The sequence below is a fragment of the Bos grunniens genome, chromosome 3 (assembly GCF_055505025.1).
Source record: "Bos grunniens cultivar Pamir isolate PY7600 chromosome 3, Bosgru_T2T1.0, whole genome shotgun sequence".
Taxonomy (NCBI): Eukaryota; Metazoa; Chordata; class Mammalia; order Artiodactyla; family Bovidae; genus Bos; species Bos grunniens.
Window position 1 is genome coordinate 54,614,470 of NC_141167.1, and position 15,791 is coordinate 54,630,260.

The following is a 15,791-nucleotide window of genomic DNA, read 5'->3' on the forward strand; positions in this document are numbered from 1 at the left end:
CTAGACTTTGTTCAGGCTTAAAGTTGACACTTGATAAGTACAGGTTCCACCAATAATTAATGAAGTACATTGGTTATATATTATCTCAGCTGGAGTGAGCAGTAATCCTAAGTATCTGGAATAAAATGTCAGAAATACCCAATCAGTAGAGTCAAATCCAACTTTGGTGTTTTCTGCATGTGGTCTACTCCTAAGAGCTGGCTGGGTCTTTTCTTCGGTCCCTTTAACACATTCCTCCATGATGATCTCCTCCCCTCTCCCAACTTGCTGGGTACTTTTCACTGTTTCATTTCCTAATACTTCAAAAAAAAAAAAAAAAAAATCTGTAGCTAACCATTTAGATGGTCCACTTTGGTCCTGATTTCAAGATATAACCTTTTAAGATATAATAATTCAAGCCTGCTACATTCTGTTGTATTCTCATGGTTCATAGGAAAATTTTCCTTGCAAAATTGCAAGTATAGGCCATTTCTGCTGTAGTCCTCTCTCTTTCTGCTGTGTCATCAAATGCCTCTTTGGATAGTCTATTGCCTTTAGATTCTCCCAGATGATACAAACTACTGGGCACAGAGCTCAAATTGAGTGTGTTTTTTTTTTTGGCTGCACCACACAGTATGTGGGATCTTAGTTCCCTCAGGATTAGATCCCTGAGTCTGGAAGATCCTCTGGAGTAGGAAATGGCAACCCACTCTAGTATTCTTGCTTGGGAAATTCCTTGGACAGAGGAGCCTCACGGGCTACAGTTCATGGGATAGCAAAGAGTTGAACAGGACTGAGCACACACATCATCATCATTATTACTCTTCTTCCCATTAGGCTCAAAGTTTGAAAGTTGTGGGAAGTAGAAAAGAGGCAGCAGAGAGAAGATGGAGAAATAAACAAACACAGCCTTACAAATTTCAGGTTCTTCAAGTGTCAAGAGCACCATTTAGTTTATGCTGCTGCTGTTGCTGCTGCTAAGTTATGTCCGACTCTGTGCGACCCCGTAGATGGCAGCCCACCAGGCTCCCCCATCCCCGGGATTCTCCAGGCAAGAACACTGGCTATGCTATGCTAAGTCACTTCAGTCGTGTCCGACTCTGTGCGACACCATAGACGGCAGCCCACCAGGCTCCCCCGTCCCTGGGATTCTCCAGGTAAGAACACTGGAGTGGGCTGCCATTTCCTTTTCCAATGCATGAAAATGAAAAGTAAAAGTGAAGTCGCTCAGTCGTGTCCGACTCTTAGCAACCCCATGGATTGCAGCCTAACAGGCTCCTCTGTCCATGGGATTTTCCAAGCAAGAGTACTGGAGTGGGGTGCCATTGCCTTCTCCAACGTATGAAAGTGAAAAGTGAAAGTGAAGTCACTCAGTCGTGTCCGACTCTTAGCAACCCCATGGATTGCAGCCTAACAGGCTCCTCTGTCCATGGGATTTTCCAAGCAAGAGTACTGGAGTGGGGTGCCATTGCCTTCTCCAACGTATGAAAGTGAAAAGTGAAAGTGAAGTCACTCAGTCGTGTCCGACTCTTAGCAACCCCATGGATTGCAGCCTACCAGGCTCCTTTGTCCATGGGATTTTCCAGGCAAGAGTACTGGAGTGGGTTGCCATTGCCTTCTCCGATTTACTTTATAAGTGCACAATATTTTTAAATAGGGGCTTCCCAGGTGGCGCTAGTGATAAAGAATTGGCCTGCCAGTGCTGGAGACCAAGAGAGGTGGGGTTTGATCCCTGGGTCTTGAAGATCTCTTGGAGGACGGCATGGCAACTCACTCCAGTATTCTTGCCTGGATAATCCCATGGACAGAGGAGCCTGGCAGACTACAGTCCACAGGGTTGCAAAGAGTTGGACACGACTGAAGTGACTTAGCACCCATGCATGCGTTTTCACTTAGAACTCAGTCTGTACAATTTTAGTTATTATTCATCTAGTAATGTCACCTGTGGGCTTCCCCAGTGGCTCAGCAGTAAAGAATCTGCCTGCAAAGCGGGAGACAAGGAGACTCCTGTTCCATCTCTGGGTCAGGAAGATCTCCTGGATTAGGAAATGGCAACCCACTCCAGTGATCTTGCCCAGAAAATCCCAAGGACGGGGGAGCTTAGCGGAGTACAGTCCACGGGGTTGCAAAAGTCAGACACAACTGAGCCACTAAACAACAACAATAATGTCACACATTGGTATTACTGTTCATCCTATTTTCCATTTCACTAACAGGGACTTTTGAACACCACCAGAAATAATTGTTCATTCTTGTTTCTTAGATAGGAATAGTAACATGTGCTCTCATGTTTTAGCAATCCTTGCAAAATTATTTTGGCTTTTCACCACAAATATGCTCAGAAGTTGGAATTTTTAAATCCGCAATTTGGACGAAATGTTTGGGCTCAGGACTGCATATAAAAACAGCATGTTATTTTATTGTTCTCTCTCCTCCCTCGTTAGTGTATGTGTTTTAGACAGAACCTCAGAGCTGTGAATACCTTGCCTAACTTAGGGAAAAGCTAAAAAGGAATCGAAGTAAATAAAACATCATTAATACAGGATTGGAATGCTCAACATTAATTTATTTAGGGGCTGAAAGTCTGTAGTAGACGTTCTTAACCTGGGAGCCATGGATTGGTTCAGAGTATCTAACTATATATATATAATAGATATATATTATATATATTCTCTTGGTAAAGTACAAGCTATTTTCTTTTACTAATGTATTTAAATGACATATAGAGAAAATGCCCCATATTTTTCACCAGATTCCTAGGATGGTCCTGGGGCCCTCAAAAGGTTACAAACTGCGATGCCATTTCTTAACAGCACTGTAACAGGATGCAATTCTTCCACTGTACATTTCACAGCCATTCGGGAAAGGCAGGAGCCTCTACCCTCAACAAAAATGGCGAGAGCTGCTTCACACGTAGCCCCTCACGCAGAAAGGCTAGGAGGCCCCCGCTACTTTCTCTCCACCTTCCCACTCCTGACCCCGGAAGGACTCCGCCCCCGGGGCCAGGCTGCGGCTCAGCGCCGGGCTGCTGCGGGGAAGCAGGCGTGGACCGGCTGCACTGGGCCTGGAGCATCAGGTACGTGGGTGGAGGGCTGTGTGGGGTCTCAGCGGCCGCGGGTTAGTGGCAGAAGGGTGGGCGGGAGCTCTGGCCTTCGCCCTCTGGATTCCGTGTCTGGGAGGAGGAATAGAAAGCCGAAGGGAGGCCCGCCACGGAGCGCTGAATCAGGGTGGGCTGGCTGGCGACCGCTTGGAGCCCGAGCGAGGGTCTGGGTGGCCGAGCCGAGAGGGAGCCCCTTTCCTGGTCATCTTGGTGAAGAAAAAGAAGGCTGCAGAGGAGAACGCAGTGAGGGCGGAGGAGGCTTGCGGGAGGAGCCGCTGGTGTGGTCCAAGTTTCTGCAAGAATGTCAGTGGTTTGAGCGGGGAGTGGTTTTTGGAGGAGGAAGATTATGCTTTCTTTCAAGGGGCTTACTGAGAATAATTTAGCATCAGGAGGTTTGTGGCGTCGGAGCCCTCCTGTAAATAAAGTTGTTCAACGTTTATTTTATGGAGAGAAGACTCTAAAAGATTTTGCTCATGCACAGACCTTTATTATTATTATTTTATCAGTATTTCAAGTAAGCGTTTTTGCTGTATTTCAAGTATCTTCTCAGAATTCTGTTGTATAGATTTACATTTCATGACAAAATTTGGGGGATATTGCAGACTTTCATTCTTGCTTGGATTATATAGTCCAATTTAAGTGTGTTTAAGAAACAAACTGTGTATATGACATATTTTAAAAAGTGTCTCATGGTTAGAATGGAGAGAAGCGAGTGATACTACAGAGTATAATATTTTTGGTGATGATGAAACTGTCTCCATTTTTTTTTTATTAATACGTTTGAAAGCAACTGAAATGACTGGTTTTAAGAAGCTGTTCAATTATTAATGATTAAGTTTGGAATCACTCAGCGATTTTAAATGAAAGGGTATGAGGTGATTAGAATGCAAAAGTGAACATTTATTTTAAGAAAACCACTGCAGCAAATTGAAGTGTTTGCTTTATTTTCTTTTTCTTCTGCTTCAAAATCTGGAACTATATTATGGAGAAAATCACTTTGGGTGAATTACTTCCAGGATTTAAAAAAAATGCAATAGTATAGGTACCTTTATTGGTCCAGAATCTATTTAGTTACTAAAAATGTTTCTCAAAATGAAGTTTTTTTTCCGGGGGGAGGGGTAAATGTGCTTCCTTCTTGTTTTGTGAAACATTTGAAAAAAGTAACACATGTAGACACTTTATAAAGTAAATATTACAGAAGCACTTTTAATGAAAAATAGTGGTTTCCTGCCACCCTGCATTCCTAGTCTTATTTCTCAGACTTATTTTTCACTTGTTTAACAGTTTCTTCATGGTTTCCTTGTATTTCTCATTAATATGTCTGTACCACAGTTTGTCAGTTGGGATTAACATATTGATTATACTAAGACGAAAGATTGTAGTTAGAATATGAGTGTGGGGAAAATTAAGTTTCCACTCCTTGGGTGTCACTAATAGGGAAAAAGTAAACTGTCAGTAGCAGTAACCTGCCTTAAGAAATCTTGCTGTGTTTGATATGAAAACGAAACTATTAATCAGTGGTTTTGATAGACTTCTGAAAAAAAAAAAAAGGGTTATTAACAGAAAGGTTGGAAAAAGAGCAGAAATAAATGACTTGAAGAAAGTATAGCAAATAAGCTATAGAGGGATTGTTGGTAATTTTAATTTTCTGGTAGTTTGTACAGCACCATCCAAGGAAAAGAAATATTAAATTTGGTAGGCATAAACATTCTAGTTAGTGGGAAGGCCTACTCTTGTATAATACATCAGAAACAGTTCTCAGGCTTTTTCCCAGCCTGTATGAAATGTTGTTAAGTGAAAGTGGAAGTGAAGTCGCTCAGTTGTGCCTGACTCTTTGGGACCCTATGGACAGTAGCCTGCACCAAGCTCCTCCGTCCATGGGATTTTCAAGGCAAGAGTACTGGAGTGGGTTGCCATTTCATTCTCCAGGGAATCTTCCCTACCCAGGGATCGAACCCTGGTCTCTCCCATTGTAGACAAGACGCTCTACCGTCTGAGCCACCAGGGAAGTACTACACTTGATCTTAGCCAAAACGCCGAGAAGCGAAATATTGTTAAGGACCCATTAATTTTGTGCTTACCACAGAGCCTTTTATACTTAATTCAACTCCCTACAATGTCTTATTTCAGAAAGGTTATGTTTTGATAACATATAAAAGTATTGGGAGGTGATATATGTATACCTATGGCTGATTCATGTTGAGGTTTGACAGGAAACAAAATTCTGTAAAGCAGTTATCCTTCAATTAGAAAATAAATAAATTTTTAAAAGTTTTCTTTCACTAGTGTATTTCCTTAATATAAGTGAACAAATTTGTATACTTAATTTATATATTAGTATTGTGTGAATTTGTTTAATGTGTGTCCAGCTGGGTACACGTATAAAATTTGAGTTTCTGGCTCTACAAAGCATAGACCTAGGCCCTTAACCATTGTGTTTTTATCAGCATTCTGCTATCTTTATGGGTCTCTCTTAGTGATGACTGCCTTCTCTGTGAACAACTGACATTTCTTTCATTGGTTTCAGTAGAAATCGGCATTAAAGCAATATTAAAATTTCATAGCCGGTATATGTCATTTCTTTCAAGAGCTTAACAGTTTTTAAAAAATGGAACAGTTCACTTTCACTTTCACTTTCATGCACTGGAGAAGGAAATGGCAACCCACTCCAGTATTCTTGCCTGGAGGACCCCAGGTCCGGGGAGCCTGGTGGGCTGCCGTCTGTGGGGTCGCACAGAGTCGGACACGACTGAAGCGACTTAGCAGCAGCAGCAGGAAGATAAACGCTTGAACTATGAAGTTCAGTGGGCCCTGAGGTTCATTTCCAGCCCCTAAGGTCAAGATTCCAATCAAATTTCTTTCAGTGCCCCCCCCCCCCAATCCCTGTTGTTGTTGGAAGGAAAGTGGAAATAAAAATATTTTAAGTTACTGTTTAAAAGCTGAAACATTTATTTCACTAGAAAAGAGAGAATCTAGAACCCACAATTTTTAAAGGAAAGTTTACTAGCTGAACTCAAAGTTCAAATCTAACTCATTTTCTTTTTGGCTACTTTGGCTAATAAATAAACTTTTAGCTTAAGTAAATTTGGTTCAGAATATTATTTTCTTCAGGTTAGTGTAATATGATTAATTAAGTGCAAAAAAAAAAAAGAAAAGCTTTTTAAAGAGTTAAATTTTCAATTTGTATCTTTCATTTGGTAGAATAACTAGAAATCTTTGTGGCTAATATATTTTGTGTTTCATTTAATTAAGATAGAAGAGGAGTCATGTCAGAAGAAACGGTGAGCGAATCACAGTTTTCCTTGAAGACAGCAGCACTGAGAGTGTTTGATCTTCCTCTGTCTTGGTACTATTCTCTCTGCCAGGTAAAAAAACTAAAGGAAATACGACGTTGAATAATAAGTTTATTGCTCAGAGCATATTATGTTTACAGTATTTAAATTTCCTTTGGGGTTTTAAATGGTTCAAAGTGTTTGTTAAAGTAGTTTAAAACTTACTTGGTTTTTATTTATTTCATGTTTTTTTTGTTGTTTTTGTTATCAAAAATCTTAAGTGAATTTACACAGTCTGTTATTACAATTATTTTCAGATAATTATGTTATTTAAATAGACTTGTTCTCACTATTGGAGAAGGCAATGGCACCCCACTCCAGTACTCTTGCCTGGAAAATCCCATGGATGGAGGAGCCTGGTGGGCTGCAGTCCAGGGGGTCGATAAGAGTCGGACACGACTTCGACTTCACTTTCACTTTTCACTTTCATGCATTGGAGAAGGAAATGGCAACCCACTCCAGTGTTCTTGCCTGGAGAATCCCAGGGACAGGGGAGCCTGGTGGGCTGCTGTCAATGGGGTCGCACAGCGTCAGACACGACTGAAGTGACTTAGCAGTAGTAGCAGTTCTCACTATTAAACAATCCTTTCATTTTAATTTTGTTTTACTGTGGTAAAATATATATATAGCATAAAATTTACCATTTTCACCATTTTTAAATGTGCAGTTCAGTAGCATTAGGTGCATTTATACTGTTATGCAACCAACCTTGAGAACTCTTCATCTTGTAAAACTGGAACTCTAGTGCCACTAAGCAGCAGTTTTTATTTTTCTTCCCACCAGCTACTTGCAACCTCCATTGTATGTTCTGTCTCTATGAATGTGACTACTCTAGATACTTCATAGGGCTTCCCTGGTGACTCAGTTGGTAAAGAATCTGCCTGCAATGCAGGAGACCATCTGCAGTGCAGGAGACCTGGGTTCGAAAGATCCCCTGGAGAAGGACATGGAAACCCACTCCAGTATTCTTGCCTGGGAAACCCCTTGGACAGAAGAGCCTGGTGGGCTGCAGTCCATGGGGTCACAAGAGTCGGACGTGACTTAGCCACTAAACCACAACAACTATCACCAGGTAGTTCATAAGTGGAGCTATGTAATATTTGTCTTTTTGTGACTGGCTTATTTTCAATTAGCGTAATGTTTTCAGGATTCATCTATATTGTAGTGTGTGTCAGAATTTCCTCTTTTTCTTCCAAGTTGAATAACATTTGATTTTATGTATATACCACATTTTGTTTAATCATTCATTTCTGGATACTTGGGTTGCATCTACCTTGTGGTTTTTGTGACTAATACTTTTGTGAACATGACTGTACAAATAACTGCTTTCAGTTCTTTGGGATGTATACCCAGAAGTGAGGTTTCTGGATCATATGGTAATTCTATTTTTAATTTTTTGAGGAATTATGATACTGTTAACCATAGTGGCTGCACCATTTTTAATTTCTATCAGCACTGCACAAGGATTCCAATTTTTTCTCATTGTGGTTTTGATTTGCTTTTCCCTAATTAGTCATGTTGAGCATCTTTTCATGTGCTTATTCTCCATTTGTGTATTTTATATAGTAACAGTCCTTTTTTTTTTTTTCCTTTGGGCCAGGCCACATAGCCTGCAGGATTCTAGTTCCCCGACCAAGGATTGAACCCAGGCCCTGACAGTGAAAGTGCTGAGTCCTAACTACTGGACTTCCAAGAAAGTATCAATCCTTTTCTTTTTAATACCTGCTTCCAATGCAGTTTGTACTCCATTGTAGTAAATAAGTAAAGGCTTCCCCGGTGGCTCAGAGGTAAAGAATCTGCCTGCAGTGCAGGAGCTACAGGAGAAACAGGTTCAATCCCTGAGTCAGGAAGATTCCCCTGGAGAAGGGCATCGCAACCTGCCGGGGTCCAGCCCCGGCTGATCCAGGGTATTCGAAGGAGAGATGGCGTAGGCGACCTATTTATTTAAATATTCATCAAAGATATAATGAGTAATAGAATGAGGATAGCTCAGTGAGGAAATTCAGTGAAGAAAAGAGGCTGAATAATTCAGCCAGAAGGTAAGAGAAAGAATGACATGGGGAGACCAAGTTTCAGTGAACAAGGCCTGCACTTTATTTTTCAAAGTAGTTTTTATACCTTAAGTTGTGCATAGAGGATAATGGGGGAAGGGGTGGAGTCACGCAAGGACAGCAGTTCCTGACCCTAATCGAAGCCAGGCTTTCAAACTTATCATATGCAAAAGTTTAGGTGATTTACATCATCTTCTGGCCAGGAGGCCTGTTAACATTTTAAGAAACTTATTTTTCTCTAAAGGTGATTATTCTAAAGTCAGGCGCCAGCCTCCAAAAAGCATTGGATAGAATTGCATTCCTATAGGGCAAAGGTGAGGTGGGCTCAATCAAGAAAAGAAGTAACTCAAGGGTCCAAGGTTACAAACATTGAGGCTACTACTTACATTTCTATACACCCATTATATCAATCAATACACTGCCAAGGACACAGTAGGTAAGGGATATGGAGACTTAGCAGCAAACATGGGCCCAATAAGTGAAAAACCCTTCACCAATACAATTCCTAATCAATCTTTTAACTACTCAAAGGAATCTGTGTTTAGACAGTTTAGAACATCTCCTGCCTATCACAGTTGGGAGGCTCTGAACAATCACATGTGACCGGAAAAACCTATTCTGGCAGGCTAGAGGATTTCCAAAGGAGTTTGTAGGTTGAAACACTGTCACACCCAGGAACTTTATTAACTGGAGCTATAAGTTAACTCTTTTTTCAGAGATAGGTAGTGGGGGACAGCCCCCCATAAAGTCAGAGGTGTAGGTGAAAGCACAAAGCAGAAAGTAGGCAGACTCTGGTTTTGGGGGTAGATGCTCGAGAATTTCCAGGGGGACTCCTGAGGCTCGATCCTGCCTTTGCGTATGCCGAGCCTCCTTCCTCATGACCTTTGCCACGGGTGGAGTTCCTCACGCTGGCTCCCAGCAGTGATAAAATTCCAATTGAGCTATTCCAGATCCTGAAAGATGATGCTGTGGAAAGTGTTGCACTCAATATGCAATATGCACTCAATATGCAATATGCCGGCTCCTGGCAGCAACCCACTCCAGCATTCTTGCTTTGAGAATCCCATGGGTAGAGGAGCCTGATGGGCTACAGTCCATGGGGTCGCAAGAGTTGGACATGAGTGAAGCAACTTAGCATGCACAAGCAGTAAATAAAAAGATACATATGGAGTGCTCGCTTTGGCAGCACATATACTAAAATTGGAGCAACATAGAGAAGTTTAGTTATGGCCCCTGCGCAAGGATGACACGCAAATTCATGAAGTGTTCCATATTTCTGAGTCAGAAAGAGAAACACCAATACAGTATACTAACGCATATATATGGAATTCAGAAAGATGGTAACGGTGACTCTATATGTGAGACAGCAAAAGAGACTGTAAAAAGTCTTTCAGACTCTGTGGGAGAAAGCGAGGGTGGGATGATTTGAGAGGATAGCATTGAAACGTGTATATTATCATATGTGAAACAGATCGCCAGTCAAGGTGTGATGCATGAGACAGGGTGCTCAGGGCTGGTGCACTGGGATGACCTTGAGGGATGGGATGCAGAGGGAGGTGGGAAGGGGGTTCAGGATGGGGAACCCATGTACACCCATGGCTGATTCATGCCAATGTATGGCAAAAACCACTACAATATTGTAAAGTAATTAGCTTCCAATTAAAATAAATAAATTTTAAAAAAAGATACATATGGAAAGTAGCATTTATTTCACTAAACTTAGAATGAATTTCATCAAATCTAAGAGAATCATTTTTCAAACTTCAACATTTCTAAAACTTGCTTACATCTTAAAATGAATAGTGTCTTAGAATGATAAAATATAGTATCATTTTATTTCTCTCTCTTTTTTTGGCCACATCATGTGGCATGTGGGATCGAATAGTTAGTTCCGTGACCAGGGATCACTTCCTGGTCCACTTCCCCAGCAGTGGAAGCTCAAGAGTTTTTAACCACTGGACCGCTAGGGAAGTCCCCTGTATCATTTTATATAGGAGAGGATGTTACACAGATACAATGGATGAGAGTGATACTACTTAGTGTTCACAGTGTTTAAGATATTAGTTAGGTCTTTTGTACATATAATGTCTCTAATCCTTAAAAGATTCTTCGAATTTTTATATTGTCTCCAATTTATAGATCTGGTGGCTTTTTAATGGCTTATTTAACTTGTCTAAAATTGTGTATATTATATGGCATTTGAACTTGCTTTTCTTTGATCCCAAAACCTACGTTCTCTCTCTTTCTTTCTTTTCCTTTTTAGGATTACATGATTAAAAGAAAATTTGAAAAATACAGAAAAGAATTAAAGAGAAAATAAAAATTACCAGCAACCCCTCTATAAAAGTTTACTGGCTATACTTTACCTAGGTCTTTTATTTCTGCATACATCTCTCTGCTCCCCAGTCCCTCACTCCCCACCCCCACTGCTTTGTCCCCCTCATTTGAGATTACATTTGAGATTATAAAGTTGTATATTTTGAGCATTTTCTCTGTCATAAAAAATGCTTTGTAAATATAGACGTGCTATAGTTTATTGAATATTTCCCTATTTTTGGGTTGTTTCAACAGTTCATTATGTATATATATGTGTGTGTATATGTGTGTGTATATATATATATTTGTCCAATTTATATATATATATATATATATATTTTTTTTTTTATTATTAAGTCTAAGTGTCTGGTATTTATTCTTTTATTTGTTTATGTTACCACACCATTTGGATGACATTTAAAAAGACCAGCAATAGGACATAGCAGCACCCACAGTGTGTAAAACACTGTCTTAGAGATTTTATATTGTATACATTTGTAAATTCTTTAATCCTTACAATGATCCTAAACTAATGTTATTCTTTAAAATGTATTATTTAAATAGTTGGAGGCTTCCCTGGTAGCTCAGTGGTAAAGAATCTGCCTGCTAATGGAGGAGATGGGGTTTGACCCCAGAGGGATCGGGAAGATTGCTTGGAGAAAGAAATGGCAATCCACTCCAGTATTCTTGTCTGGGAAATCCCATGGACAGAGGAGCCTGGTGGGCTACAGTCCATGTGGTTGCAAAAGAATCATTGTCTAAACAACATTCAGTTCAGTTGCTCAGTCGTGTCCAACTCTTTGCTACCCCATGAATCGCAGCACGCCAGGCCTCCCTGTCCATCACCAACTCCTGGAGTTCACTCAGACTCAGGTCCATCGAGTCGGTGATGCCATCCAGCCATCTCATCCTCTGTCGTCCCCTTCTCCTCGTGCCCCCAGTCCCTCCCAGCATCAGGGTCTTTTCCAATGAGTCAACTCTTCGCATGAGGTGGCCAAAGTACTGGAGTTTCAGCTTCAGCATCAGTCCTTCCAATGAACATCCAGGACTGATCTCCTTTAGGATGGACTGGTTGGATCTCCTTGCAGTCCAAGGGACTCTCAAGAGTCTTCTCCAACATCACAGTTCAGAAGCGTTAATTCTTCGGCGCTCAGCTTTCTTCATAGTCCAACTCTCACATCCATACATGACCACTGGAAAAACCATAGCCCTGACTAGACGGATCTTTGTTGGCAAAGTAATATCTCTGCTTTTCAATATACTACCTAGGTTGGTCATGACTTTCCTTCCAAGGAGTAAGTGTCTTAATTTCATGGCTGCAGTCACCATCTGCAGTGATTTTGGAGCCCCCAAAAATACAGTCTGACACTGTTTCCACTGTTTCCTCATCTATTTCCCATGAAATGATGGGACCAGATGTCATGATTTTAGTTTTCTAAATGTTGAGCTTTAGCCAACTTTTTCACTCTCCTCTTTCATCAGGAAGCTTTTTATAGTTCCTCTTCACTTTCTGCCATAAGGGTGGTATCATCTGCATATCTGAGGTTATTGATATTTCTCCCGGCAATCTTGATTCCGGCTTGTGCTTCTTCCAGTCCAGCGTTTCTCATGATGTACTCTGCATATAAGTTAAATAAGCAGGGTGACAGTATACAGCCTTGACGTACTCCTTTTCCTTTTTGGAACCAGTCTGTTGTTCCATGTCCAGTTCTAACTGTTGCTTCCTGACCTGCATACAAATTTCTCAAGAGGCAGGTCAGGTGGTCTGGTATTCCCATCTCTTTCAGAATTTTCCACAGTTTATTGTGATCCACATAGTCAAAGGCTTTGGCATAGTAAATAAAGCAGAAATAGTTGTGTTTTTCTGCAACTCTCTTGCTTTTTCCATGATCCAGCAGATGTTGGCAATTTGATCTCTGGTTCCTCTGCCTTTTCTAAAACCAGCTTGAACGTCTGAAAGTTCACGGTTCACATATTGCTGAAGCCTGGCTTGGAGAATTTTGAGCATTACTTTACTAGCGTGTGAGATGAGTGATTTTGGAGCTCCCAAAATAAAGTCTGTCTCTGTTTCTATTGTTGCCTCATCTATTTTCCATGAAGCAATGGGGCTGGATGCCATGATCATAGTTTTCTGAATGATGAATTTTAAGGAAGCTTTTTCAATCTCCTCTTTCACTTGCATCAAGAGGCTCTTTAGTTCTTCACTTTCTGCAATAGGGGTGGTGTCTTCTGCATATCTGAGGTTGTTATTTCTCCTGGTAATCTTGATTCCAGCCCAATGCTATAATGAATAAGCTTGATATACATTAATTCACACAGTACAGATATAGGATTAATTTTTAGGCTTTGTATTTTTGGGTTGAGGAGTAAATGTATTAAAGTTTGATAGATAATTGCTAAATTTTCTCCCATAAGGGTAGTATTGTTTTACACTCCCCAAAGCTTTGGGATTTTTGCCAGTTATTTTTGTATGTTTTATCCAAACTAATTCTACTATACAACCTGCTTTTCAATCATAGGACTAATTTTCTGAGGCCATGACTATTGTCCACATTGTTCCATGGAATATTTTTTAAAATAATATAAAGAATCATTGCAGATAAATTAAGGATGCATCCTTTACTCTCCAGTCGTAGTATTGGGTATCCAAAACTCATTCCATGTTATGAAATGCACCAAGGTGGGTAAGCAGTCTACAGCCTATGGGCTAAATCAAGGCCACCACCTATTTTTACAAGTAAAGTTTTATTGGAACACAGCCATGCTCATTTGTTAATATATTACCTGTAACTGTTTTTGTGCTACAACAGCAGAGTTAAGTGGTTGCAGTAGAGACCTGTATGTTCCCTAAGCCTAAGATAATTACTATCTGGCCCTTACAAAAAGTATTTTGGCCCTGTACTAAGAGAGCAGACTGTTTTGAATAGCATCAAAGGACCAAGGAAAAGCTCAGAGTTCTTGTGTAGACAGTTCTGTAGCTGTAGAATTATATTGGTGTTTTATGGAAAAAGACATGTATGAAAATTTTTGTTCATTAGTTCAGCCTCCCAAAACTGACAGTCCATTTTGGATGCCATTCAGTATAATTAATCGCATAGTAAGATACATCAGTGCAACTGGAGTAATTTTAGCACATGGTGCATAGCGTGCATGGGTTTAAACACATCTTCTGTGATGTGTTTTGATTCACATCCCACTGCTCTGGAATTGTGTGATTTTTGGCAAGTTTCTTAACCTTTTTGAAAGCCAATTTGTATCATCTATGAAAAGGAATGAAAAGCATGTTGTCTGGCATACAGAAAAGATGAGTGAACACCTCAATAAATGTGAGCTCCTGTTTTATTTTCTTGTGTATTTAAGGAATGATATATTTTCCAAATATTTTTTTCTTTTATTTGATAAATACATACTGTAAATAAAGTACTCGTCTTTTGCTTCTGTGGTCTTTTTAAGGATTTCTTTGGTGCATTACTGTGTATCATACTAAGACAAGCAGACTGTTTTTTCAGTTGGAAACCACAGAGTGAAGTGGTAAGTAGTTTAGTTGGTTCTCCAGATTCAGGGTGTTAATCAGAAGAGTCTTAACAATTAACTCAGCACTTTAAAATGTTAATAAAAAATCTGTCTAAATGTAATGAATGTGGTATCCTGAATTGGTCCTACAATAGAAAAAAAGAACATTAGTAGAAAAACTGGTTAAATTAGAATAAAGTCTGTAGCTTAGATATTGTCCTAATGTTAATTTCTCAGTTTTGACAAGAGCACTGTGGTTATGTAAGATGTTACTGTTAGAGAAAAACTGAGTGATATAAGAACTCTCTCTGCTGTCTTTGTATCTTCTCTATAAATTCTTAAATTATTTCAAAATAAGGTGTTTGTTTAAAATTTTTTAATTAAAATAATAAGCACATTTTTGGAATGCATGCTATGTGTCAGATATTACTTTCAGCAACCCTTTTAAGAAGATGGTATTATTCTCTCTTGTCCAAAGGTCACAGTTAGTATGTGACATGTGATGTGTTCCAGTTATCAGAGAGATTCATTCAAACTGTGTTTATTGAATATCTTCTCTGTTTCAGTTGATATAGAGTAAATAATTTCTGCCCTTATTGAGCTTAGAACTTCATAAGGTTCTTAGAGCTGCCGTTGTGCCCCACTACCTCACCGCAATTAAAAGGTGTGTAAGGTACTGTGTTAGAGGAATAGATCAATTTAGTTGTAGTTAGAAAAGTATGCTGAGTAACAGGAAATAGATTATTGGAGCAGGAGACTTGTGAGTGACTGACTGTTCTCTGTCTCCTGAGAACATTAGATGAGGGGGGAACTTGACAAGAACATTAAACAACAGCATCAGGTTATGGAGTAGGGAGGATTGTGGAATCTGAGCATGAGGAACAGTGTGTTATTCCTTTCTTGTTATTCTCAGTGTTTGGCCTATAAGTTGGTGCTCAGTTCATGTTGAATGAATAGGACAGTATTAGGTTTTCATTTTCTCTGGAGTTAAGGAAATGGACTATATCACCTCAAAAAGCCCTTCAAGAGTTTGGGATTGTGAGATGCTCTATTTTCAGTTTTCTGGGTGATGATATAGAAAGTAATTGACTTTCCTGTGGGGAAAAAAAAGTAACAGAATAAATGGTAGGCAGGAGTAGTAGAAACTTTCAGACCTTGTGTTACCTAGATTACTTCTGATAAAAATCTTTTCCTGGGAAATTTACCTTGTTTTTGTCTTGGAAAGGTTTCTTTTTCCATAAGATTAAGACTGTAAGTTGTAATGGATCTTTTATGCAAAAATAATAATATGTAGACAGAATTTGGATCTTAAAAGTGAATTGATTTATATTTGAATTCATATTAATAAAGAATGTTATATTTCTGACAGTAGTTTTAATATTGTATTTATGTCTCCTAATAGTTCTCTAATTTCAGTGTCCTAGGATATAGCAGTGGCACCCTACTCCAGTACTCTTGCCTGGAAAATCCCCCGACAGAGGAGCCTGGTCGGCTACAGTC

At 39.8% G+C, this 15,791-nt stretch overlaps 1 protein-coding gene and 1 non-coding gene across 8 annotated transcripts in view; both read left to right on the plus strand.

Moving 5' to 3' along the window:
- Window positions 1-1,758: 1,758 nt before the first annotated feature.
- Window positions 1,759-15,791, plus strand: part of MIGA1 (mitoguardin 1) — a 78,660-nt gene continuing 64,627 nt past the window's right edge. For 2 of the 7 annotated variants that reach the window (XR_015160296.1, XM_086390695.1), the window contains exons 1-3: window positions 2,531-3,055; window positions 6,332-6,444; window positions 14,232-14,309. Coding sequence is in view for 2 of the 7 variants with exons in the window: in XM_086390695.1 (XP_086246821.1) it covers window positions 2,776-3,055; window positions 6,332-6,444; window positions 14,232-14,309 (471 nt within the window). In the remaining 5 variants the exon portion in view is untranslated. Of the gene's footprint in view, window positions 3,056-6,331; window positions 6,445-8,011; window positions 8,109-14,231; window positions 14,310-15,791 lie in introns of all 7 variants that reach the window. The other 5 variants (XM_086390698.1, XM_086390699.1, XM_086390697.1 and 2 more) reach the window with 5 other exon arrangements.
- LOC147375639 (U6 spliceosomal RNA) lies at window positions 9,633-9,740 on the plus strand. Its single transcript, XR_015161779.1, has one exon. It is a non-coding gene; the product is annotated as a U6 spliceosomal RNA (small nuclear RNA).